This window comes from Tachypleus tridentatus, chromosome 6 (genome assembly GCF_004210375.1).
Source record: "Tachypleus tridentatus isolate NWPU-2018 chromosome 6, ASM421037v1, whole genome shotgun sequence".
Taxonomy (NCBI): Eukaryota; Metazoa; Arthropoda; class Merostomata; order Xiphosura; family Limulidae; genus Tachypleus; species Tachypleus tridentatus.
In genome coordinates this window covers 18,670,672-18,698,656 of record NC_134830.1, presented here as the reverse complement: position 1 = coordinate 18,698,656, position 27,985 = coordinate 18,670,672, and the positions used below count along the sequence as shown (strand labels likewise).

At 34.2% G+C, this 27,985-nt stretch overlaps 1 protein-coding gene across 5 annotated transcripts in view; it reads left to right on the top strand.

Annotated features, from left to right (window-relative positions):
* mldr (mitochondrial ribonuclease P catalytic subunit) overlaps positions 1-27,568 on the top strand; it is a 39,150-nt gene extending 11,582 nt beyond the window's left edge. For 4 of the 5 annotated variants that reach the window (XM_076503571.1, XM_076503569.1, XM_076503567.1 and 1 more), the window contains 4 exons: positions 10,931-11,183; positions 17,431-17,567; positions 25,503-25,698; positions 26,374-27,568. In XM_076503571.1, the coding sequence (XP_076359686.1) occupies positions 10,931-11,183; positions 17,431-17,567; positions 25,503-25,698; positions 26,374-26,505 (718 nt within the window). In that variant the 3' untranslated portion in view covers positions 26,506-27,568. Of the gene's footprint in view, positions 1-10,930; positions 11,184-17,430; positions 17,620-25,502; positions 25,699-26,373 lie in introns of those variants that run through there. The other variant, XM_076503570.1, reaches the window with a different exon arrangement.
* The last annotated feature ends 417 nt before the right edge of the window (positions 27,569-27,985 follow it).

The window sequence follows — 27,985 nt, the reverse complement described above, 5'->3', positions numbered from 1 at the left end:
ATCATAGGTATGTTTTTCTTTCCTTCTTGTCTGTTGACACCTTCCGTAACACTTAACTATATGACACCTGTATTTAAGATTACTTTGTCTTTCTTCTTTCACCTAGCATTAGGGTCCGTACCTTCCGTAACACTTAACTATATGACACCTGTATTTAAGATTACTTTGTCTTTCTTCTTTCACCTAGCATTAGGGTCCGTACCTTCCGTAACACTTAACTATATGACACCTGTATTTAAGATTACTTTGTCTTTCTTCTTTCACCTAGCATTAGGGTCCATACCTTCCGTAACACTTAACTATATGACACCTGTATTTAAGATTACTTTGTCTTTCTTCTTTCACCTAGCATTAGGGTCCGTACCTTCCGTAACACTTAACTATATGACACCTGTATTTAAGATTACTTTGTCTTTCTTCTTTCACCTAGCATTAGGGTCCGTACCTTCCGTAACACTTAACTATATGACACCTGTATTTAAGATTACTTTGTCTTTCTTCTTTCCGTACAGATGTTTTTCTTAAACAGCTACATTCCATGCTTTGTCCTCTTTTTCAACTTGGATCTTTTATCCTGGCTTACAGCTGTTCTTCATTTCAGTTACTTGATTTCCTGTCTTTAGAATCTGTTTTCACCTACCTGAGGAGGTTGTTGCTTTCTATTTTCCTATTAAATTCCTAATTTTCATGTCTTAATATATTTGTTACCACCCTCCTACAGTATTGTCTCTCATCGCTTCACCTCGTATATGAGGCACTTCATCAAACTCTGGAGGAGGGTTTTCTAGAGAAGTCTGTTGTCTTCTTTTTTTTTATCACATTGGCCCATTCTACTATTGCTTGATTCCTTTGCTGTCAGGATGGTATACTTTCTTAACTAACATATTCCTACCTCTTACTTCTCTTTCTGTTCTTTCTCAAATTCCATTCCTTTGCTTATTGGGCCTTATGGGTGTTCTTGACTCATAGGAGATCCAGATTAAGTGGCCTAGCACGAGTCATTATTGTCTATAATGGTTTCTTAATTTCACCGTTCTGTTCCTGTTCTTAAGTTTGCTGAATTCAAGTCTCCATTTTTACTTCCCAGCTTCTTTCCCTTCTTCTACATCTCATCCTTCCACTTTCCAATGTTATTGCTTATCTCATCAGTAACTGAACTGTTAAGTTTGGCCCTGTGGAAACCCATCTGTCTATTTATGAAGTCATTGTCTTCATATCTGTCTTGACAGATGGGCTACTCAGGTTTTCACCCATAGCCTCTCTCTCCACCTCTTTTCACCTCCTGTCCTTTACCCTTTCCTTTCTTCCATTCTCTGTTTCTCTTTATCATTAGTGTTTTGTAGATATGGTCTTAGTTTTATTAGCTAAGAATGTCATTAAAAGGATGTTTCCACTATATTTTGTTATTCCCATTATCTTTTTGTGGTTCTTGATAAAACTAAAAACTGGTATCTGGTTACTTATCATCCATCAGTTCTTATAAAGGGTTTCTTTTTTTCTCTGATGGTTCTTTTTGCTCAATCTGTGGATGAACAAAGTCAGTGTTTCAGATAACTTTTTGTACATTCTGAGTGGTTTATCCTCCAATTGTTTTCTTTGTTTTCTCCATTGGGACTGGGTCTTTCAGTACTTTGCTCTTACTTTAGCATTGCATCTGCTCTTTATCTCATTTGTACACTGGGCTTCTTTCTCTTATCTATTCAGCCAACGTTCTTTTTCCCTAATTTGAACATGATCATTATGATGAAGATTTGTATTTCACATACCAGTGTTTACTCTAAGCACAGTTTTATCCATGTTGGAAAATCTTCACCTTTCTAATCTCTACCTGTACATGATTTTGCAGATGTGTCTTTCTTTTTTTCTTTGTCTGTTGACCCCTTCTCTAATGCTTTACCACACAAAACCTGTATTGAAGACAGCTTTGACTGTTGGCTTCATGTTCTTTACACCTTCTTTCTCTGATATGGGTTTTCTTCTCCTGTGGTCAGTCATTATCATTTAGATTCTATATGCCATCAATGCCTCCTGCATTCTCCTTCACCATACTGAATTTCTCCTTTATTCAGATCTGACGTTTTTTCTAACACTTCAGTTGCTCACGAGAGTGATTGATCTTCCTCATTTCATCACTCCATATTCATTGACTGTCTCACTTCTTTGCTTCTCATTTTCACCAATGCTTAGATAAGGTCCTTTAGACTTGCCTGAGGTTGAAACTTAACCCATTAATCTCCCATTAACTTCTTTCAATGGCTGTTCTTCGTTAAAACTATATACCATCTTTAAAAAGAATATATAAATTATTTTCATCATCCTTTTCTCTCTTATATGGTCCCACTAAGTGACTGGTGTTGTCTTCTATGACATGCTTATTTCCCAAAATCTGGATCAGGCCAGAGGTAATAAAAAATACTTATCTCAGCTGCCCAGGCTTTAACAATACCCATTGTTGAGAGTGGGTGTTGCACAAAAGCAGTAGAGGTATCTTGTTTTATTAAAATTATTTATTTGCTGATCTAGACTCTTGTTATTCTGTGTGCTATCGTAGAAAAAGGCCAACACAAGGAAAGTCACTACTCACTTCTCTGTCTTACACTTCCATTTTCTAAAAATAAGGTTCTGTGATATTCCATTGAAATGTCTCCAGTAAATGACCTTTCAGATAGGCATCTGATGGAGATAGAGACACTTCATAAAGTTTTCCCAGTGCAAATTGTTCACCTTTTCAAGTGGAACACAAGAGAACCTTGCCATTTCCCAGTGCTTGGCCATTGGGGTGATAAAACATAGAGAGTTCCCCAGTAGCTGTGTACAGCATAATACACTTGGAAGTATGTTGGTGATGATGATGCCAATGCAGTACAGGTCACCCATCTTTATATGTCCAGTTGAGCTTAGGTGAGACACACCATACAATCTGATTTTGCTCTAACCACACTACACTTCTTGGTTTGCCAACCACTTGCATGCCAGGGGTTGGGTTGATAATGATGAAATTCTGCCTATACCTGCGACAGGTAGAACTTTTGTGCTTTCCCTATATTTCCTTACAGGCAAAGAGTAAACTCTAATCAAGACAAAATGCTGTCTCCCACAAGTGTGCCCCTACGGAGCTCTTGCCATTTAGTGTAACACTCCATGTGCTTTCTAAAGATAACATCTATTGGGTTGAGGAATAATTTGTGAGCGTTTTTTCAAGTTAAAAAAATATATTCATAAATGAAATGCTTTCACAAAATATTTCATGTCATTTGGTAGATACTTTTTTGCTCTAATAGATGGTGTGTTTGATTTTCATATGTCTTTAATTTTTGCTTTCATTTTCAGCTCATTAAATGGAATGTCAAGTGGACAAAATCGAGCATTTTCGACACCATCTGCTTTTCGCATTTAATTTCTTGCAATTTCGTTTAAAACAATGCATACTATATACCTAGGTATTACATGAAATAAAGTATCATAATAAATGTTTTGGGTGTAATGTGTTCATGCATTGAAGTATTGTATAGTCTTGCATGTAATGCTTGAATGAAATTATTTAAAAACGCTCACGAATTATTCCTCAACCTAATACATTTAATGTTTAAACCAGCCTCTCCACCACTTCAGTATGAAATTCTAACTATTCTGTGTGTGGTGAGGGTATGTATTTTTAATAACTACTTACCCCTACACACCATCCCCCCTATCATTTCCACTTTTGATGCACTTTTTTCTTGCTTTGTCTAAGAATTAAATTATTTTAAGTTCAAATGCTTAGAAGGAGTTATATGTAAAGAGACTGTACCATCCACCCATTAGTGAAAGACAATCATTGCATGTGCAGCTTACATTAATTGTCATTTTTATGTGAGAGTTGGCTCAATGTTGGAAATGCATTTCCAACTAAGGAAAGTTTTTAAATTTACTTTAAAATTAGCATTGAAAATCACTCAGCATTTTAGTTATCATTTTGTTCTAGGGTAAGTTTATAGGACACTAATCACCTATTAGCAACTTGTTGGAATTAAAAGATTCCAATGAGTCTTTCATGTAAACCATCATGCCTAACCAACAAGAGCTTGACGTGCTCACAGATTGCATGTGACTCTTTCCACACTCCTATATCAAATCATCACTTCTTGTTTGGCAGTGCTTGGGTTCTGGCATGTGTTTTATTTCTTTATTTAATGATTCATATTCAACTTTGTTTCACAAATGGTTGTTTTTTCAGTTAATATGTTTTTCAATCTGTTTGTTTTATTAATATTAGTAAATTCTAGTTGCCTTATTTTTTGCAATTGAATTTGGTGAATCTTTCTGTGCATTGAATTCAGAAGTTAACATTACCTGGTTGGGGGGTAACGCCAGTGGTTTTTCTCAGGCCTCAGGTGTTGAAAAACCAAACAGCAACTTTATCTGCTTCTGTATGCCAAGAGATAAAATGTTACTTGGGTCAACTTTTGCCCTCAGTCATTGCCCAGCCTCATCCAAAACAGGAGGGTGAGAATTTTGTTCATTAATTCTTCCTCCAGATATTTTTTTCCATCCCGTTCCCAACCCCAGAAGTCACTTAGGCCTAATGTGGTTTTTATGGACTTTTTGTTTCTGATTTATTACTTTTTATCCCTTTCTCCTATTTCTTATTCATCTAATCCTTCCTTATGTCATGAACAAACTTCTCAGCCTTTCTTTCCTGACATTTGCATTTGTTCTGATCACTTTGTCTTGCAATTACATGAGGGGATTGGTATGCTGTTTACCCCACACACACATACGGATTTTGTATCTGTTTGCACTTTCCTTCCATCGTGCTGTCTATTCATTTTTAGTTTCCATTATTGTCTGTTTAGTGGACAGTTCCCAAATCATTCATCTATCTTACCCTTACCAGTCTATTAGAATATTTTTCTTCCACACAACTACTATCCGAGGCTTTTCACAGGAATTGTGAGGTATTTTTTGGAGATGTCCTTACCATGCTGTCCTCCACTTTAGCCCTCGTATCATCTTTAGCCTGGTGTTAAATACATGTTTTTGTTGTTGTTGGGAACTTGTAAGTCGAAATACCTAATCGATTTATGTATAGGCACCATATTCTTGATACAGTCATGGAAACTATAGAGCCTTGGGTGACATTGGTTTAACAGCAATTCACAGTTATGAATATTATAGCCATTTTGTCACAATCAGAGCCTAATTTATCTCCAGTTACTACTTCCTGTTTTTCCCCTTTCTAACCCTAACCTGTCCCTTCAACTTGGAGTACTTTTCACTTACCTCAATGACACACTCTTTGTCAGCACCTGTGACTGTTTTGGTGGTTTGGATCTAGAGGGAGTTAAGCTCTTCAAGTTCGTCATTGCTGGCATTCCTTTGTGAGCAATCAATGGGTGCTTCAGGTTCTGTCAAAAAATTAGTTCCATTTCTTTCCCTCATCTTTGAGGCCTCATGACCAGCTAATGCCGGTTGGAAGTAGTTTGGGAATTACTGTTGCAGCAGGCCATCAAACCTGTTCCCCATCTTTCCCAGGGATTTCTTCCTGCCTTTTTATTATCCCCAACTTTTTCTCCTCCTATCTGTTTTCCTCTGTAGTCGATTTAATTCGCCTCAATTGCTTTGTTTTCCTGCTACATTTCACCATGGAGGCTTTACTCACCCTGAAGTGGGTATTTTTACCAGGGTTGTGCATGACCAAAATAGTTGTCTCCAATGATTATTTCCATCTATCAATATCACCCAGTCTCATCTTTATTTTTGGTTTGTCCATCTTTGGATGGTTTATCAGTTTTGGGCCCTACCCTTCAGACTCGCCTTAGCACTCTGTGTATTTTGCCAAGTAGTTTGAATATTTACTCGACATCTCCATGTTCTGGGGGTATTTTTTTCATTATTACATGGATGAATGGCTTTATTTGGCTCATTCTGAACAGGAATCAGTCTGTTATATTCAGCTGTTCCTTTCAGTGGTAGCTCAGGTGGGTTGGTTAATCAAACTGGAGAAGTCTTTCAACAGACTCACTCAATATCTTGTTTATTTGGGGGTCTTTTTCAATGCTTATATCAGTTGAGTTTAGCCTGCTCCTTTGCAGCTTTGTTCAACAGAACTCTTGGTTTTCTACATCCTTTAGGTTCAGACACATAATGGTCTTAAGGTTCTATTGCTTTTAAGAATGTGTTGACTTATGACATCGTTGATCTCCCTCAATTATGCCTATATAAGATTTCTACAGTGTGTGCTTCACAATCAGTGGAACCTTTCTTAGGATCCCCTTTTCACCCCATTTTCCTTCTCTTTACTCTGGGAGATGATTTGTTTTAGTGATTAGACAAAGCCCATACTCTGAAGTGTGTGCTGCTTCCTCCCCTGCATCTGGATTTACATTTTTTCAAGGATGTATCCTTTCAGGGTTGGGAGGTATGGATAAATCACCACAATGCTTCAGAAGGTGGTTTGCAGATGAAATATCCTTGCATATCAATGTTTTCAGACCTCTAGCTGTACATTTGGCATAGTATCAATTCCTTCATCTTGCCCAGTATTGTCTGGTGATGATGCATTTAGACAAGTTTAAGATTATAGCACAGATCAGTCGACAATGTGGCACCAGGTACAGAGATCTCTGTTTTCAGACATTGGGCACATGCTCATCACATTCTTCTTATCATATGTCTTGTGCTGAGTCCTCTCAAACTGATCATAGATTATCTTTTGCACCTCATCTGAATGTGTCACACAAATTGGGCATTAGATATCTGTTTTTTCAGGGATCTTTGCCATTGGTAAGGTTCTTCTCATGCTGATACCTTTTCTACAGCCCTCAATACCAAATTACCTCTTTTTTTTGGTCCCCTGTACTTCATTCTCAGGCTCTGGTCACACAAGTTTCTTTATGTATTCCCATACATATAATTATTTCATTGGGTGATTTCTATCATCCATTCCTCTCCTTATTGACCATCTCAGTCTTCACTTCAACAGTTACAATAACTGTTTTTCTCCCTTCCTTTCCCTCTTCCACTTTCTCACTTCTTTCTTTATCAACCTCACTTATGTGTCCTACTTCACACCCTGTGTTTTCATGCCTGGCTTTTGTCTAACTCTTGGCAAGACAAACCAATTTCACATGTCATGTCGCTTCCTTGTTAGGTGATTTCATCCATCTATCTTTCATGGAGGCAAGTAGAAGGTATACAGTAGCTAGTCTACATTTAAAGGGTTTCCCACTAAACAGCCTACTGTGGTTCTTGTTGCAGAATTTTTCATTTGGCTCATTTCCCATGGTTCTTTGATCTCAGGCAGCATTATCCCATACTTTTCATTTTTCCAACACTATAAAGTTTTTACTTTCCCTAACCTTACCATGCTGGTAGGTTCCTTCTGGATATATCACCCTCCTAGATGATCTGTGCTTCCAGACTGAGATATTTATGTGGTTCTTCATGCATGCACTTTACTTTCAGATGAACCACTTTTCTTTTGTTTCACCTTTCCCTTAAAACATATTTCCTTCTTTTCTTTGCCTGCAGACACCAATGGTTGGATTTGTTTGTTTGACATTGACATCTGACATACCCTTTATCATCCTACCTACTTTCTCTTTTATACAGATTGTTTCTTTCTCACAAAAACCTTGGCAGCTTGGGAAGGTGGTTCCAAATCTTTTCCTGTTACCCATCTTTACCCTCAATCAGATAAGCTTCTGTGTCTGGTCAGGGCTCTTTGTTGTTATGTTGCCTTTACTATTTCCTTCCAGGTGACACATTCCAGACTCTTTATCCCCTGACAGTCCTCTTCCCTTCATCATCTTTCAGCTTCTGCCCTTACTAAATGGGTCTGTCTTTTGGTCAGTTCACCTATTTCTCCTTACCTTCTTCTTCATACTTTGTTCCAGGTGCCCTCCCAACTGATCTGACACCTACCCTTTTCTTTAGCTTCTTGTCTTCATCATCCATTGGAAGAGATTATGCAGTCCAGCATATGGACCACAACCAGTACATTCATCGTCTACTTTCTCCACCATATTGCAGTTTCCTCCTCATCTGGGTCTTGTCTACTGCCTGTGGCAGTTTTTCAGACTTCTCTGTGACTCTAACTTGTAAGTTTCTATTCATATTTTCTTTTCAGAGATCTTCCTTCATTGTAAATTGAATTCTACTCTGTGGGGAGTGATTCCTAAGCAGATATTCTTTAAGTCAAAATATCCACTGTACAGCTACTTAACATGTGCTTTATTTCTGTGGCTTTGTATGCTCAACATTGAGATGGGGCATTTCACTAGATACTTGAAGGTTCATGACCTTGTGATATTTTTCTTCATAAATTTTCCCATCCTGGACCATACCACTCATAGACTGCATGGGTATAACAGAAAAGAATTGCTGCTTATTCCTGCCATACCTGGAGTTAATAACTCAGTATGGTCTGCTTTTCAAAATAAGGTTTTGTTGTCACCCATTGTGCTGTTTTAGGTGATGACACTCAGAGAAATGAGAACAGTGACTTGGAACTAGACCATTGAGGCACCCTGCTGAATGAGATTCTTACAATAATTATTCACTTACAGTGTAAGGTGCTAAACAATGAAAACAGAGTGAGACATTAAAATGCAGCTTACCTCTTAGACTGGGAGCTCTCACCCTATCCTTGTGCAGATGCCAGTACAACATGGGCAGGATTTGAATTTAGAGGGAACCAATCAACATAATTTTTTCACACAGGTTACAAGTTGTTTATCTTCTTCCCTTGAATTTTTTCATCGGTGTTGTGGGTCACAGCAGAAGATCATGGGATTGTTTTGGTTCTGTCCTTGGCTATCCTATATCATCTCGTCCTATGGAGAGGTTATTGCCATTAGGGTGGACGTGTTTTCAGAGCTTGAAGAGTTGACTGCATGTAATATACATACTTTTCATACTGGATGTCAAGTTCTTGGATCAGTAGCTCAGGTTAGTCATGATAGCATACCTGGGAACTGGAGTGTGTCTTAGTCCCCCAGTTCTTAGGTTTGAGGTATGATTATTATCCTGTCCTCAGGTGAAAGTTGGTACCCCACAGGCATGTTTTGGATGTAGTTGACTTACTGAGTACAGTCCAATTCACCCTAGGCTCTCTACATCTAGGAATGCATCCTTTGTTGACCCACCTTTCTTATTGTGGGATTGTTAACTTTACTCTGGTTAGAATCACTTTTCTACCACATTCTCTTCCACTTGGATGTGCTCCTCCCATTTTCCACCCTTAAATCTCTCACATTCCACAGTTGAGCAAAGAGTATACTTGGCCCAGAAGTGGTGTGGTTTGCTGCTTCTGATCTTTGGATCATATTCTCTCATTTCATCTTTTAGACAGTTTTGGGAGTTGCACTTCAGTCATTTCCTCACAAAGGCCCCTCATCATCATCAATATGTGAGTCCAGCTAATCTCTTGGAAGGGGTGAAGTACTGGATCAAAAGTTATAATTTTTCCTTATTGAATATGTATTTTTCATGGACACTTATTTCTTCTCACACTTCCTTCCCACCTTCCTCTGGTGGTTACATCTTCTGCAAAATTTCGAAGGAATAATCCAGTAGATGTGCATAAAAGGAGTTCCATTCATCACGAGTATACCATACTGTCATTGATGGAGAAGTGACGAATGATGATTTGCATCAGACATATTTGATTCTTATAGCATGGGAGCAGAAGGGTTGTAGCATGTATATAGAAAACATTCACATATAGAGGGCAGCACTAAATGAGGAAAGTTAATTTGTAAAAGGAGGAAGATACCTATCAGAAATACTTGTTCAGTACATGAAAAATTATAACTTCTGTGATGACTTAGGTTGGTCCTATTTTTATTGAAGATATTTTGTGGTTTAGTTTAGTTACAGCTTACAATGTTTTTACCACTTTTTTGTTTAGCTTTAAATCTTCATCTTAATAAATATCCTGTAAGAATAAATTTTAAATTTAAGGTTACAAAATTATAAATGGGAGTTCACAGGAACTTTGCATAGACGAAAAGTTCGTGTTGAATTGTGTTTAAAAAATTAAAACCACTGAACTATTAAGAGAAGTTTGTCACGTCAATTACATTTTAATTTGAAGTGTAAAAGTTTTGTTTAGACTCCTTTTACTATGCTAGATTTTCAAAATAGCTGTTGAGAGCTAAATGTTCCTTAAAAAATTAATGTAATAATGATATAAGAATTTTTTGACATGTAAAATTATAAGGTGATGAAATGATTTTATTCTCTGTGTACTTTTAAATTAGCTCTCCATTGTGTTTATTCAAAGTTAATATCTCATTCTTTCTTTCCTCAGTTTTTATTTGAAAAAGAGGGGGTGGTTTAAAATATGTTTAATATATATATATTTTATTATTTAAAATATGTTTAATATATATATATTTTATTATTTGAAATATGTTTAATATATATATATTTTATTATTTAAAATATGTTTAATATATATATATTTTATTATTTGAAATATGTTTAATATATATATATTTTATTATTTGAAATATGTTTAATATATATATATTTTATTATTTAAAATATGTTTAATATATATATATTTTATTAATTTAAATAGTGTACCAATGTTGTTTTCTAAAATTCTGTAATTTTGGATAAAATTAGGGCCTTTTGAGGGTACAAAGTGCAACTGTCATTTATTAGTCACTAAAATCAACAAACCTCAGGTAAAGTATGATGGATAATACTTAATCTTTTGGTACAAAAGTGCTTGTGAAATTGGATTTATGTATTTTGAACACTTTGTAAAATTTCTTTTTTCTGTGTTTTGAAAAACTTCTAAATACCTTTCAGTAATTATTCCAAAATAAAGATAGTATTTCAGGGTCCTTAACATACTCGTAAAAGGAATTTGAGATTCTAAGTGAGTAGTTTAAACATGCATTATTAGTATATTGCATTAATTTTAACTTTGTTTCAGAAATGGTGTTTGTCAGTCCTGTAGAGGAAAGATAAATCCTATTAAACTCCAAACCAGTGAGTTTGAAACACTGAAGGAGGCATTTCTCAATCGTGTCTTCATGGGAAAAGACATTTTTCTCAGTACTACAACTGATGAGTTCAAAGATTATTGTAATTTCATAAACAGTAATGCTCCATTTGATATTGTTGTGGATAGTTTAAATGTTGCCTATGCCCAGAAGAGACAAAACTCCAAAGCACTAGCTGAACAGGTATTGTATAAATCTCTTAATAGAAATAAATTGTGTAGAGTACTCAAGGATATTAAAAGTAAATTGTATTACTTCTAGAACTTAGAACCTCAGGTATGAACTCTACATGGAAATGATTATAGATATTTTGGAGAATAGATTTTAGTATTTGTTTTATGTGGGAAATTAGTGTTCCTAATTATCATTTTCTGCAAAAACAAACAATGCCTAAAACTTGCAGATAAATTAAAATTATAATTACTTCTAATTTCCTTCTATTTTTCACCAAGTTGCATTAAATAACTTTTCTAAAATGATAGGCTTATCTTTGTGCACACAATGGCTATTCCTTATACATCTGCTTGAGATTTTGCACATTCCACTAGTCTTGAACTGTTTCTTCCATAAAATACAATAAAGTGTGAACTGAGCTAGTGTAATGTAATCATTATGCAACAGTAGACCTCCATCAATAGGAGAATTACACATCTTTTGGGCCCGACATGGCCAGGTGGGTTAAGGTGTTCATCTTGTAATCTGAGGGTCACAGGTTCGAATCCCTGTTGCACCAAACATGCTTGCCTTTTCAGCCATGGGGGCATTATAATGTGAAGGTCAATCCTACTATTCATTGCTAAAAAAATAGCCCAAGAGTTGGCACTGGGTAGTGATGACTAGCTGCCTTCCCTCTAGTCTTACATTGCTATATTAGGGGTGGCTAGGGCAGATAGCCCTTGAATAGCTTTGTGCGAAATTCAAAAACAAACAAACAATACACATCTTTCATGCACAATAGAGTTCCATAAGTGCTTTAATGAACTTGTTTAAGTTTAAACACAAATAATTTTCATAAGATATATACTGCCTTTTCACAATGTTAGCTTGATTCATCTGGAGAATTGCTACAACAACCATGAATTCTAAAGTGATGGTGACTACTACTACTCTTCCTCCTGATGTTCTGGTGATGTTAACACAACCTTTACTCTTGGCTTGTTGATCATAGAAGATGTTACTGCCACAGTTTATTGTCATGGGTTTGATGGGTTTTATTTCTTAATTTTTTTGAAGAGAATACTTTTCCTTCAAAATTCTTTGTGGATGTGATTACTAAGGTTTTGTTCTTTACTTTCCCTTTCATCTTTTAATTCTTCCCATTCCTTACTACATGATGCTTACAATGAAGATTAATGAGTTTTTCCTTCTTCTCCAGACAGACAAGTCCATGTTGACACACTTCTGGATCAGTTTCATCTTCATTTTCAAATGTCTCAACTCCTTCAACTCAAGGATTCCTTCACCATAGCTTATGGCTGTTTCTCTTTTCTGTTCTTGGGTTTCCAATCCCTGGAATTTTTTCTACTTGCTTGGGAGACTAACCCCCTGTTTCCAGTAACACTCTCCAGTGCCAAATTTTTTTCTTTTTCTTACCCATATTCATCGTTACCTGTCTGTTCTTCATCTTCTGTCTGAAGCCACAGTAATCTCAGTAGTTTTTCTGAAGATCTATGGTTGTTGTTTTTCAATATGGCCAGAGTTTTGTCTTCTGCTTTGTTCCTATTTACTTGGTTCCTCTGTTGTTGGGACCTTCTGGCACATGACCCTCTTCTATTTACTATTCATCTTCTCCATTGTTACCTTTGTCTAATCTTGTATTTTCCTTCTTGAAGTCTTCCAGAGTGTTTCTACTGCCTTGGAGATTAGGCCAATACTGTTCAACACCAATGTATCAGATAGAAGCTGTAAATGCAAGTTTCAAATCTAAGTACTACAGATCAGGACCTTCTGCTGTAGTCTCAAGTGCTGGTAAAATATGTTTCTGTTCTACTTGTACATTCTGTTCATTCAGTAGCCATGACATAATACTGTGTGTACTTAATTTAGCAGTTGCCAAAGATACACTGATATCTAATGTGACCATCAAAAATTTAATATATTGTTTAAAAGAAAAACTAGGGTACTTTGACATATTGATACTTAAGCTACTGTAACAATCTACACATTTCAGAATATTTTTATGATAAATAATGAATTCATGATAACTAACTTTCATTAATTAAAAGCTGATAACTATGGCCATCTAAAAATGACAAATTACATATTTCTCATAATTTATTACATCTGTGTATGTGACATTATTTAATTGTATCTACACTTGCTACTGTTATATCAGGGAAAGGCTTCTTGTTTCTCTCTATATATATAAAGCACAAAATCTATCTGTGTCTGTGTGTCCTGTATCTCACTACTCCTAGGTCATTGAGCCAATTTCCTTCAAACTTTGTGGTATGACAATCAGTGATGATGAGAAAACCCATTTGTAGAGAAAAATATATATGTAAAAATGGCTGGTTTGGGTTGAGAATTTTTTATGTATAGGAGCAAACAACATTTTGACCTTCGTCGGTCATCGTCCGGTTCACAAAATGAACGATGACCAAAGAAGGTTGAAACGTTGTTTGCTCCTCTACATAAAAAATTCTCAACCCAAACCAGCTGTTTTTACATATATATTTGAGTTATGATAGTCTGGAACAAGGAACATTTTAATGGAGTTTCACAACCCCTTCTACCCTCATTATTACTGTTGTTGGGTGTTTATTATCTTTGATGTAAGTTAATGTTAACTACATTAATGTATAGTACCATGTTCTTCCACCAAACAAAAACTTGTTTAAATTTTACATTGCTTAGTGATACACAAAAGTCTTTGGATTTACAATGCTAAAATAAGGGGTTTGATTTCCTTCAATAGTCATGAGATAACACAGCGTAGCTTTGCTATAAGAAAACTCGCACACATACATTAAATTTTCTATAACACAACATATACACAGAGTAAGGGGAAGGCATGCAAATGTGTTGTGTATCTCAAAATGTACTAGTACTCTCTATGGAGGAATGAAGTGGAAAATATGGTTACCACTACTGCAATAGTACATAAACTCAGATGAAGCTAATACAATAACAGTCATCATAACATTGATATGAATAGCCATTTTTTGAGTTATACCCAATTTCTACTTTGACCTGTGACCTTACAACTGTATCTGATAAGACATTTCTATGGCCAATTACTGCCAATTAATTAGCAATGTGAAACAGTATGGAAGGGCTATAAGAGATGGGTATTGAAAGCAAGTATCAGGAAGCACCATTACTGCCACTTCTTTGTACAAAGTCACCCTCTCAAGAGTAAGAATCAATAATATATGTTTTATAAAAGCACTAATGTATCTTCAAACATTGTTTGACCAAATGAACTTTCTAGAAGTTTGCCTAAAGATTGTAAATTGATACACCAAAAGACAGTTTTAGAATATTGTATAACAGTACACTATAAGCCTTGGAAGCTATAACTGTGACAAATGTTTATTATTCAGAATATTACAAACTTCATTGAATTAACTTCATATGTTAGTATTTCTACAAGGACATTAGATTTATTTCTTGGTAAAAAGTAAGCTTGTTAACTGTGTGAAGCCAACCAAGGATAGAGCCAGTTAACTTTTCTGACAAGAGAAATGTAACAATCTTAGCTCAGAATTAATATGCTCATCATGAACCTAGACCATCAATAAAATATTCAGTTTCAGATGAAATAGAAAACTGGATATTGTTTGTGAGCTTGTAAAATATATGTATGTAAATAATTATTTGCAATAACTATTTGTTATAACAGGTATTATAAATTGCATTTGTTTTGTTGTTTTTTTGTATATTAAAATATATTTGTGTTGTTGAAGGAATTTGTGTTTATCAATCTTATTGACAAATGTCATAAATTTAATACATATTGACTTTTAATTGAGTTCTAAAGTAAAATTAAAATTTTCAGCCATTTGAAATCATAATGCATAATATAATAAATTGAAGACTCTTCCAAGATTAATTGTAATACATAACAGTTCTTAAAGTTTATACAAAACCTTTGGTGAGGTGATAATGGATACTGTTGTAATATGCTATAAATAAATTATGTGAAAGTTAGAGATTTTGCATTATTTGTCATAGCTTGCACCCCTACAGATTTCGAGTTCATGACCCACAGGATGGGTACCTCAGTTGTTTTGTTTTTAAATCCTGGAAAGAATGATGTTGTTTAACTACTACTATTCTACCATCTCTGAGTTCACTGTAGACCCAGTATCCAAACTGGTAGCAGTCAAAGCATCTCCTCTTATTTGTTTTTTTGTATAACTTTCAGTATAGTACTACATATGTGTATTCCTCTCTGTTATAGCATACATTAAAACATGTTGACAGATTTATTTCTTTTGCTGAGAATGTTAACCTTAAAATACTATTTAATTTCTTTAACCTGTTAGTAATTTCAAAAACGGTAACAAATGTTTATTGTCTGTATTTATTCTGATATTATAATATATATACATTAATGAAACATTCCACATTGAAATTTGTGCTGTGTCCTCTACAGTAAATTATTATCCAAGAGTCTCTCTGTACCTTTGTTTATGGTACCATTAAAACAGTTAAATTGATTGCCCAATTTTTATACTTTTAGCATTAGATTAAGAATCTATTTCTGTATATCTTCACCTTAGTATCCAATACAGTTTGTTTATGTTGTTTATTTTAATACTCAATTATAACTTTACATTTTTGTAAGCTTTTATCTATTAAAATCTCTGCTGAGATATTGTTTAAAGTACAAATAGCTGGCATATTGACTACACTAATTATTGAAAGTAATAATTACATGTGACAGGCTACTGAGGATTGTCTGCGTGTTTCTCACTATAGAAATGTATGCAGAAACGAAAATGATTTTATGAAAAGAATTGCTTTTTAAGTACATAAAAATGTTTTGCTAAATCTTTTTAACACCTACAACTTTCCATGGTTGATTTGAAATGTATGATATTGGTTTATTTAATCCTTAAAAAACTACCTTCAGAAGTAGCTGACAACATTATGCTTAAATTATACTTTTGAAACTCCATGTTGGACCTAACAATATTTAGATATGCATGCAGAGTATGATTTATAGTTTCTTTGTTAACATTTTGCCCTTCAGTTCATTTTAATTAAAACTGATTTTTTCTAAGTTATTTAATCATCTTTAAACTATGAATTGCACATATTGGTGAAAATCTACTCAATAAGACAAGTAGACTAAATAAATCTAACAATATAAAAAACACATCTATAAAACCTACATTTAAAATGCTAGCAACATTGTATGTAACAATTCATTTATTTCTGTTTAGCAATATATCTGAGAGGATGTGAAGAAGAGTTCATACTTTCTACTTTGTTAATAAAATTGTAAAAATGGGTTTTATCAGATTCACCTTTGAAACTTTATTGTATCATTGTTGTTCATGTGTCTCATGCAAATATTTTAATTCATGTACACCTTTTATAACTTTTTTTTGTAACTGAGCTTCTAACACCATACTAATATGTAGTTATTACATTTTTGTTTGTTTTTCTAGTTGGTTTTAGTTTTTGAACTTGCACATTCATTTAGATATTTTTCTTCTGTAGTAATTGGAGAAGGTGTAAACATTTTTTTATTTATGTTAAATGTAATTCCTCTAGGTGTTCTCATCATTTTACTTTCAGTTTCTATCCAAGGTAGATTTAATGTTATAAGGATCTTAATAATAGATTTTAATCTCATAATTAAAACTTTTATTGCATATGTAAATAAGTTATTTCACTTTTGTGAAAACTGCACCTTAAGACCAAAAATTTACTGAAGGATTAATAGACATGTTCTGAATTCAGTTATATATAAGGTAAAACCATATAAAAATGCAATAGTTGATTAAACTATGTTGTGCTTTAAAATCTAATTGTTCTCTTTTTATTAATTAAGAAAACAAAGTTAAAATTATTAAAAAAATTTTAGTGTAACCAGATCTTTGGTGAGACCGACACTCATGAAGAACTTCCTACTTAGTTTGTGTTTTCACACATCAGTTGTTTTCTATCTGTTCAGATCAGTATGAATATTTCTCCTTGATTTGATTTCATGCGTAACACATACGTTGTTATATAATTTTTCTTCTCTATATTAGTTTAATATTTATTTATATATGATCCTGTAGCTCTCATCTTATATATACAGCCCTAATTGTTATGCAAAAACTAGAAAAAAATAGATATTTTATTGACTTATAAAAAATGATTTTAAACATTGATTGCAGAATAATTGCTTAAGTGCATTTGTAATAAAAAAAACACAGATTGAAATTGATATTTGTTGCTGTATTCTAACATATACTTTTGTTTCTTTTAGTTACTCACAGTTGTCAGACATTTTACTAAAGCACAGAAGAAAGTTCTAGTTCTTGGAAGAAAGCACATGGAATATTGGCCCAAGCAGGAAATGGCTATTATTTCTAAACTGTCCTCTTGTTTTTTTGCTGATGATGTGTAAGTTTGTGTGTTGATAAGTTGATGACTTGAGCTATTGCTGAATTTAATAGTAGGTATTAATATTTTTATTACAAATGTTTATAAAAACTTGAACATGAATGCACTAATATTTCTGAAAGTATCAAAGTATAGTGCTCCATAGTTGTATGTATTAATACAGCATATTAACATGGTACTAGTTGTCAAAACAAAACACCCTGTAAACAAATAGCTATATTGTTTGATTTAAATCATGATTTTTAACCCAAAGTCTTTTCAGTTCCCCATGTCACACCTGTCAAACACTACACATTGGCCATCATTACTACATTTTTTTATTACTTTAGAAAACCTACAGTTACATTACTGTTTACTGTGGATTCAATGTCAGTGTTCCTTTCAGCGATATACTGTTTTATCATTACATGAGAATTATTGCTTCAACTTCAAAATTTGTTCTTCCAAAATGATAACTCCCTTCTAGAGCAGAAAAGTTCAGGGAAACTATAAAACTTTGTAGGAAAACCAGTCTGACATGATGGTTGCTGACATCAGTCTGGAAGAAATTATGGTTAATGTACAGTATGCACTTATGACAACTTTATATGTTAGAAATTAAATATTGAAGACTTAGTTATCATGCAATGTTTGAGGTGATCTAAAATAATTGTGTTTTTATGGTTATAATTATAACAGGTAAACATCAAAATGGGTTTACGGGTATTCTCTTTAGTCACCGGTAAATTCTGGTCATATTTCTTTATTTCAAATGCTTTTGGTTGACTAATTCAACATGAATTCCAAAGTTAATATTGCTACTCCAGGTGTAACACCATCAACAGTTACTATACCACAGGCTTCAGGTGCTGGTGGCCCAGTGGGATATTTTTCTATGTTTATTTACTGTGAGATCAATCATTACATGGATCAACCTTTATCTCTAAACATTGCCCCTCTTCCTCCTGTACCTGTAAAATCTGGTCAAGTTGATGGGGGCTTTGACCTCCTGTTTCTTTCTCCTGATCATTCCTTTACACTGGTGGAACTTAAACTGGCCCTTCATCATTTATATACAAAAACGGCTCGTTTGGGTTGAGAAAATATTTTACATAGAAGAGCGAACAACGTTTCGACCTTCTTCGGTCATCGTCAGGTTCACAAAGAAAGAGGTAACTGACCGGAAGCTGACCACATGTTTGAAAAAGGTTGTGTAACTGTGTGTCGAAATGTAGAGGGCAGTATTAGATGTTTGAATATATAATTTTATTTATTTTATTATATTAATATAGGTATAAAGGCGTTCCTTTATATTGATTTATTTTGGGTTTAAGTTGTTGTATAAGTAAGGCTTCTTTAATTTTGCGTTTGTTTATGTTTGTTTCTTTATTTAGTATTTGAGTGTTTTCTATGGTTATGTTGTGTTTACTTGACTTGCAGTGTTCGAAAACGTGTGAAGGTGACTTTTTATGTTCTTTGAATCTGGTTTCCATTTTTCTACTTGTTTCTCCAATATAGAAGTCGTGGCAGTTATCACATTGTATTTTATAAATAATGTTGGTGTTGTGTTTGTCAGTGTAGTTTTTACATAGTATAGACCTCAGTTTTGTGCCTGGTTTTTGAATAAATTTGGTATTAACTGGAATGTCATATTTTGTTACTAATTTTGCCAAATGTTGGTTATTTGTTTGCTGATGTCAGGAATATATGGTATACAGCAGTATATGGTTTCGTGGTTTTTTTGATTCGTGAGCTGTATTTACTTTAGTTGGTGGTTGATTTTGCTTTTTGTCTAGGTGTGTGCGTATAATGTTTTCTACGGTTTGTGGAGGAAACTTATTGATGTTGATGAAGTATTGTTTTATTTTGTCTAATTCATCGTTAATTTTATCTGGTGAGCATAGTTTTATGGCTGTGTTTATTTGGTTTCTTAGTATGTTGAGTTTTTGTTTTGTTTCATGTGCTGAGTCCCAAGGAATGTATAGTCCAGTATGGGTGATTTTTCGGTGGATTTCTGTTTTGAATTGTGTGTCAGTTCTTGTAATTTTGAGGTTAAGAAATGATATTTGATTGCTTTCTTCCTGTTCACATGTGAAGTTAATGTTGGGATGTATAGAGTTAATGTGATTGAAAAAATTAAGTATGTGTTCTGTAGATTTGAATCCCATAAACGTGTCATCTACATATCTGTACCAGTATAGTGGTGGATGTAATGCTGTGTTAATTGCTTGTGTTTCAACTTGTGTCATAAAAATATTGGCTAGAACTGGTGATACTGGGTTGCCCATGCTTAGGCCATTTGTTTGTATATAGTTTTGGTTGTTGAACATGAAGTTGGTCTTTATCGTGGTGAATTCTATGAGGGTTGCTAACTGGTTACTGGGAATTTCTATAGTTGGGTTAGGGTCTCGGATATAGAGTTCTAAGGCTATCTTGCAGGCTTCAGTGGTTGGAACTTCTGTAAAGAGGGATATAACATCGAAACTGGCCATTAAGGCTTTATGATTAAGTTGATTTAGATTAGACTTGAAATTAAAAGAGTCTTTGATGAATGAGCTGGCTGATGTTACATATTTAGAGAATGCCCATGCTATGTATTTACCAAGATTGTAATTAAACGATTCATATGTGGACATTATTGGTCGTAATGGACAATCTGGTTTATGAGGTTTGGGGATGCCGTATATTTGCGGTGTGCGTGAGTCGATTTTATGTAGGTAGGAATAAAGTGTTTGTGAAATTGTGTTGGCTTTTTTCATTTGTAGTAGTAATTTGTTCAGTTCGCCTCGTGTGTCTTTGTTGGATTTGTGTGTATTGGTTTAAATTTGTTCGTGTCTGATAAGATGTTATTCATTTTTTGGATGTATTCATTCATGTTCATTATGACTATAGCGTTACCTTTATCTGCTTTTAGAATTTTTATGTTTTTGTCTTGTTTTAGGTTTTTAATGGAATTAATGTCTCTTTTTGTAAGGTTGTTTTTTAGTTTTCTGTTTTGTGAAATTATACCTTTATACCTATATTAATATAATAAAATAAATAAAATTATATATTCAAACATCTAATACCGCCCTCTACATTTCGACACACAGTTACACAACCTTTTTCAAACATGTGGTCAGCTTCCGGTCAGTTACCTCTTTCTTTGTGAACCTGACGATGACCGAAGAAGGTCGAAACGTTGTTCGCTCTTCTATGTAAAATATTTTCTCAACCCAAACGAGCTGTTTTTGCATATAAATTTCTCAACAAGTGGGTTTCTCGACATCACTGGCCCTTCATCAGTCTGGCAGCACATTGCTTGGACCTGATGATGTACACTATGAAATGCTGTGCCATCTATCTCCTGCTTCTCTTGCTATTATTCTGATTGTTTTTAAGCAGATCTGGCAAGAGAATGTTTTTCATAATGCCTGGCACCAAGCTGTTGTCCTACCTTTCTCTAAGCCTGGGAATGATCCCAAGATTCCTTCAAACTACCATCCAATTGCTTTGACAAGCTGTCTCTGTAAGACCTTAGAGAGGATGGTTAATGCTCGTCTTGTTTGATTTCTTGAAACAAACAACCTCCTCTTGTCCACCCAGTGTGGGTTCCAATGACAGCACTCCACCATGGACCACCTGATTCAACTTGAAACGCCAATCAGAGAAGCCTTTCTCAAACGACAACATCTTGTATCAATATTCCTTGACATTGAGAAGGCTTATGATACAACATGGAGGTATGGCATTTTGCAAGACCTCCATATATATGGGTTACGTGGCCATTTGTTCATTTTTATTAAAACTTTTCTGATAGGCGATTCCAAGTTCTTGTGGGTTCGACACTTTCCTGTTCTTTTCTACAGGAACTTGGATTTCCTAAGCACTGTGTTTTGAGTGTCACACTTTTCAGCATAAAGATTAATGCCATCACTGAACAACCCCCTCTTAATGTTGCAAATGGGCTCTATGTTGACCACTTTCACATCTCACGTCAATCGTGGAACATAGTGTATATTGAGTGGCAGCTACAAACTGCCCTCAGTCATTTACTGAAGTGGACCACAGCAAACGGCTTTAACTTCTCTCTGTCTAAAGCCGTTTGCATACACTTTTGCCATCAATGGGATATTCACCCTGACCCTTAACTCCATATTGGTGAAGTTGTGGTCCCTGAGACAAATAAAACCCTATATTGGACTTTGGCTATCATGCTTCCATAAGGATTGGAAAGTTCTAACTATACTACACATTGATCACTGTTTTTCAACTCATCTTTTTCTTTTATTTAGGACTGATGCACCAATGTGTTGTCTGTGTAACACTCAGGTCACAGTAAGTCACGTTTTATCGTCTTGCTGTCATTATGACTCTCAACATCAACATTTTAAACATGTTTTGTCCCAAGGTTTATCTTTAACATTAAACAGTGTTTATTGGTGATGGTGACACTGTTCACTTTGGAAATGTTTTTAGTTTTTTAAAGGCCACTAATCTTTTTAATGCTATTTAAGTTTTTAATTTATACATTAGACCTTTTTTAATGTGATTCCCTTTTAAGAATCAAAGTCCATCTAGTTCGATTTGAAATTAGAAAATGGCTGTAACATCAAATAATTCGTAACCAGGACTGAAAAGGCCAACTTCAGGTGACTAATGGTGGTTTTTGAACTTACTTTTTAGTCTTCCTGATGAGTTATGATAATTACAATTATGCTACAGAAAGTCCTTTACAACTTGTATTACTGTAGTTTTACTCTTACTGTTGTAGACTAGATGTAAAAATTGGATTTAATGCTATTTATGTTTTTAATTCAAAAATTAAACTTTTTGTTTTACCTTAATTTCTTTTTATGAATTTTAATAATTTTACTTTAATTTTTTACTGGATGTTTGGTGCAGACGGCTTGGTTGCTTTGCACCATAAGACACCAAACCAACCAACCAACCTCCTCCTGATTATGCTGTGTCATCTCATACCCTCTCTGAATATTCTGTTTGGCTGTTCACAGTTTTTCTGGCTTTGTATCTCAGATGTGTGATGTTTTATCTTTTGCTTTTATATCTTAAGATCTTTTTTTGTTACTGAACGACCATACTTCCCAACTATATTTGGTGTTTCCCCCCATTTGGGCTTGTATTGAACAATTTGTCTTTCAGTTATGCAATGGTATTTGTATGCCTTGACCCTACTGGCTTTAGACCAGCTGGCCTTTCGTAGGGCTAACTGATCATATCTCGAACAGTTGGGTTTGATGTTACACATTTGGGGATGAACCTCACATTTCCCATTAGTCTCACCTATGTACAATTTTTGGCCTCTGTTTTATTTTCATGGCCCGATTGCAGTATTTTTCCATGACCCATCTTTTGTCTGAGGTTCTTCACAATAATCTTTAGGGGTTTTCTGGGAGCATCCTCTCCCTCCTTACCTCCATGTTAGCTCATTTATTTTCTTTGGATCTGACTTTATAAATGTGATTTATTGTTGGGAACTTTTTGGTCATGATGATGTTTTATCTTAAATCCATTTACCTGCTCCTTATCTACAAGACTTGTATAAGGCTCCACTTTAAAGACTTTTCATTTTTGATACAGTCCCAGAATCCTTGGAGTCTTGGGTGGTATCTGCCTAGAAGTACAAGACATCCTCAACCAATAGACTATCAGTCTCTAATATCTATCTGTATGTTTCCATCTCAGAACAATCTTTTCCTTATCTTCAGTTCATCTATTGAATGGTGATATATCAATTTTGTGCCCTACCCTTTGGGCTGTTTTTACTTATGTTTTCTGTTAGGTGGTACAAGTTTTCTTTTCATCTTCATGCCCTAGGGCTGTGTTTCCATTTTTACATGGATAACTGGCTATTACTGGCTCATTCTGAACAGAAGTCAACCATTCATGCTTATCTGCTCATTTTTAAAGCTGGTTGATCAAATTGGAGAAGTCCTTCTTCCATCTTACCCAATACTGTGTCCACTTAGGTGCCTTTTTCAACACTCACCTCATTCAGGTCCAACCTTCTCCTCTCAGACTCCATTCTGCAGAACTGTCAGTTCATCATGCCCTGTCTACTCCCACAGACATGGTCTACTGTAACACTACTTATCTCCCTCAGCTGTGCACACATGCTCCCTTCAGTAGACTCTACATGATCAGTGGAACCCTGTTCAGGATCCTGTGAATGTTCCCATCTCTCTACCTCCTTCCCTTAAATGATCTTCTTTAATGGTTGGACAAGACTCGTACATTGGCAGGTATCTCATCCCTTCCTCTTCATCCATACTTTCATCTGTTTAAGGATGCATCCTTTCGTGAGGCTCGGGAATGTATTGCTGCTTGCTCTACAGTTTTAGGTGTCTTCAAGTTTCTCCTGTGGCTTCTCAACTGGAGTGTTCAGTCTCCTCAATTTCAGTTTATCAAGCAGTTTTATTTGAAATGAGATAGAGACCCTATTACCTAAATGCTTTTGATAGATGGATCTTTCCTCTTTGGGGACAAACTGAGAGTGCTGGTGTAATCAAATGATTTATATATATACATATCATAGAGAAAGGGAGTTTAGTCAGATCATGAAGGTCATCCAGTTTTCCAGGAAATAATTATATCTCTATGTACTATTGTAAGTGTCTCATTTCCGGTACAATTTAGCTGATGGCAAGAGTGTATGTAAAAAGGTGTTAGGGATTTTATAATTTAGAAATGGTTAAATGTACATATATTTAAAACTATGCATAGGTGTTTAATTAAAATAAAGGTGACGCCTGGAGACTGATTAAAAAAGATATACACAAAAAATGAGTTTTAAGAAATTCAGCTTTCATATTGCATGAAAAAAATGAGTAAAGAATAAAGTTTTGTTGTTTTTTGGGTTTTTTTGTCTGATGGAGACGAAACCAATGAATGGAGATCACTGATTCCAGGATCTGGATTAATTCCAAAATGTTGAACAATGTTTAGATTAACAATCCAAAAAGATTCTTTGATTTCTCTGTCAGCTTTAGTTTTGAATACTGTTTCAGTGCCAGTGACTGGGTTAGTTAAAGTGTTGAGCAACAGGGAGATGTTTTTCAGTGTTAATAGAAGAGTTATGGTTGTTTAAATGTTCTCTTAAGAGTTGTTTGTGTATGTCCTACATATTGATGATTGCATTTTTTACACTGTATAAGATAAATGGTGTTTTGTGTTTTACAAGTGATTTCTTTATATATTTTAAAGTTTCTTTGATTATGCTTGTCAGAAAATGAGTCAGTAGTTTTTTATGAACTTGCAGGTTTGACAATGGGCTTTATTGCATGGACAACAACCACTTTTGTGTGAGATGTAGGTCTAATTAATCTGGAAACGTTGGAAATACTTCATTCCATACAATTTTTCACTGTAGTGATTTACAAGAGCAGTTTAAGTCTTTCTCTTCCATTAAGTTTGGAATTTTGTACCACTATAAAGATGAATATTCTCCCTTCTAAAAATAAACCTGGTAGAGTTGTTTATCTATAAATGTGGGAGTGAAACAGTTAAAAATATCCAGTCCAAACTTCTGTAGACTAAACTGTTATTTAAGTATATTGTATTCTTTATAGTGTTAATAATCATAAATTTTGTTGCAAACCCCATATACTGTAATCAAGTTCACTTTGAAAAGTGCCTTAAACTTTTCTTTATTTTTTTCTTAGCACATATCTGAAAGTTAGCTTAACAGTAAAAGCTCAGTGATATTTAACCTGTGCTCCAGTTTCTTACTTATCTTCTCAGGAAATTTTCCATTGGTAAAAATAAAATTACGAAGTTTGATTTTTGATTCTTGCGAGTTTCTGTTTCTTACAGTTACACTTCACTGTCAAAGTGTAAAATTAAACATACCTTTCAAGTTAGACTATATTTACTATAAACAGATATTCTTGAAGCTTTTCTAATACTTGCTTCATTCTAAGTGACTGCTATAACAAGTTTATCATTTTTTTAAACTAGCTCTAAGGATGACTGTTTTCTTCTGTATGCCACAATGATGAGTGGGATGGGAAGCATGTTTGTTTCTCGTGACCTTATGAGAGATCACTTATTTAGACTGCATGACTCTTACCTTGCTAAGGTCTTTACCAAATGGTTAAAGTTACATCAGCTTTATCTTGTGAGAGTGGAAAAGCCTGATCGAGTGGTGATACAGGTAACAGCATCCTTTTTGTATGACATTCTTTAAAGGATCTTCAGACTTATCCTTTTATTGCTCGTCTTAACTGATGTTTATATCAACTTATTGTTAATTCCAATGAAGACTTATCTAGGTATAAAATAAAAACAGCAGCTAATGAATGGAAACTCAACAAGTACTAAAAAAAAAAAAAGCTAAACATCAGAATGATACCACAGAAGCTACAAAACATATGTAAAATTTATTGTATTTGCTTACAGAATCTGTATGGAAAAATTAACAATCATATACCTGTTTCTGTTTATGATAAAATATAAATCTTGTGTAATACTCTAATGTTTTAAAATTAATATATTTTGTTATCAAAAACTGTATGTATGTATACAAACAGTGACAGTTTACTCTTGTAGCACACAAGTTAATCATCAGGTTTATAACCTGACAGTTTTGCTGATTTTATCAAAATATAATATTTTCAGTGATTCTATGTAAGCATTAGAAATTAAAATTGAACTTTTATCTCAGTTCAGAATAAAAATTTATAATGGTAAAGACATTATTGACATCCTAAAATGTCTGTGATTTTCAATGCTTTACAATAAAAAGAGATGTGTAGCTCTTAATGCATGAACTATAATTGAAGTTTGTCATAGTTATTTTCTTACATTAACTTTCTTAACTTTTTTTAAGGGCCCACAGAAGTTTCACATAACCACGCAGGGCTGCACTCAGACTGGATGGCATATACCATATATTGATGAGAAAGTTGTGGGACCATATGATACTGTTACAAAATGGTTATGTCTTCAACGTACTCTGTAAATGCACTTTCTGCAATGAAAATATTAAAAAATGGATTGGAGAGTTCATTATGTAATGATTCCTTTGTTTGTTTGGGTGTATGTGCAATATGTTTAATGAGATATTCAACATAAGCATGGCTTTCATTAATAACAGAACCATTAAAACAGTGCTTCAACTGCAACAATATATTTTTTTATATTCATATGTAAGTGAAGTGAGCATGGAACAGAAATGATTATCCAATCAACTCTTGGTATATTTTTAGACAGTTGCATCATTTTGAAAGGGCAAATAAGGAGCTCTGAAATGAAAATTAAAAAGATGTGAGATTTATAATGAGTGTTTTCAAGAAGATACCATTCACTAGGTTGGTGTTGTTTGTGATTAGCTTGAAGAACATGAGGGGTGTTCCACCATCTTCCCTGGCAACAAATATCTGTGAGATATAGTGGATTCAAAGCAAGTACTCTTTTATTGTCAACCCTGAAAAAGGATTTGGATGAAATGTTGCTTGAGAAACAGGTAGAAATTAAACATACTTAAAATTGGAGTTGTGTCCTCAAGGTTCAGACTGTGATTAAAATATATGGTGGCTGAATATACTAATACAGTGTTTCTAAATATTCTGGTGACAATGTATATATGTATATGTATTGGCTATTCTCTGTACTTCTGTATTACAAGCTTCACTTGTGTCTTCTGTGTTATAGATTTGAATTAGATAAGTGAAATAGTACAAGAGATTGGATCACCTCCATCAAGCTTCACAGTTGAGTGGGACAGACTACAGAGAGAATCACAATTATTTTAATGTACTTTAACAATATTAGTGACTGGATTAAGTTACAAGTTGTTCACTTAAGTTGCAGAATTTTAAAAAGCTAAATTGTTACAATATATAGAGAGAGTGAGTAAAACAAGTTGTTAGCTTATCTTGCAGAACTAAAAAAACAAACAAACCAAGTTGCTACAGTGTACTTCCTTACTAGGTAGAGATTCTAGAGCAACCAGAGAAAGAATTACAAAGGTGCTTACTTAAAATAATAAAAAATGGCATTACTGTATGCAATTTCCAATCAAATTAGACAGAATCATGTGGTATTCATTTCACTGTAGTTCACCTGAAATTCATGAGCAAGATGCTGCATTAGAGATCAACTATAGTGTCTTGAATAGAATTAAAATTGTTTTTTGTGTCAGCTGTGATGTTGAAACTCATTCACCAATATGTATATCTGAATAGAATATATCTATTTATAACTTTTGTATATTCAATGAATGAAATATTTCAAGGAATACTTAAAGCTTTCAAACTTAGCTTCTCATTTTACATTTAATGGTTAAAGATAAAAACAATGAGATAGGGAGAATATGGGTTCTAGTCTACCTCCTTATTTTGCCTATTTTTAACTATAATATTCCCCTCAGTGTGAATTCCTGTACGTGGTGAGTGGATCTCCCAGGGAAGGTTCTGTTCTTTCAGTTTACCTCCTCTGTG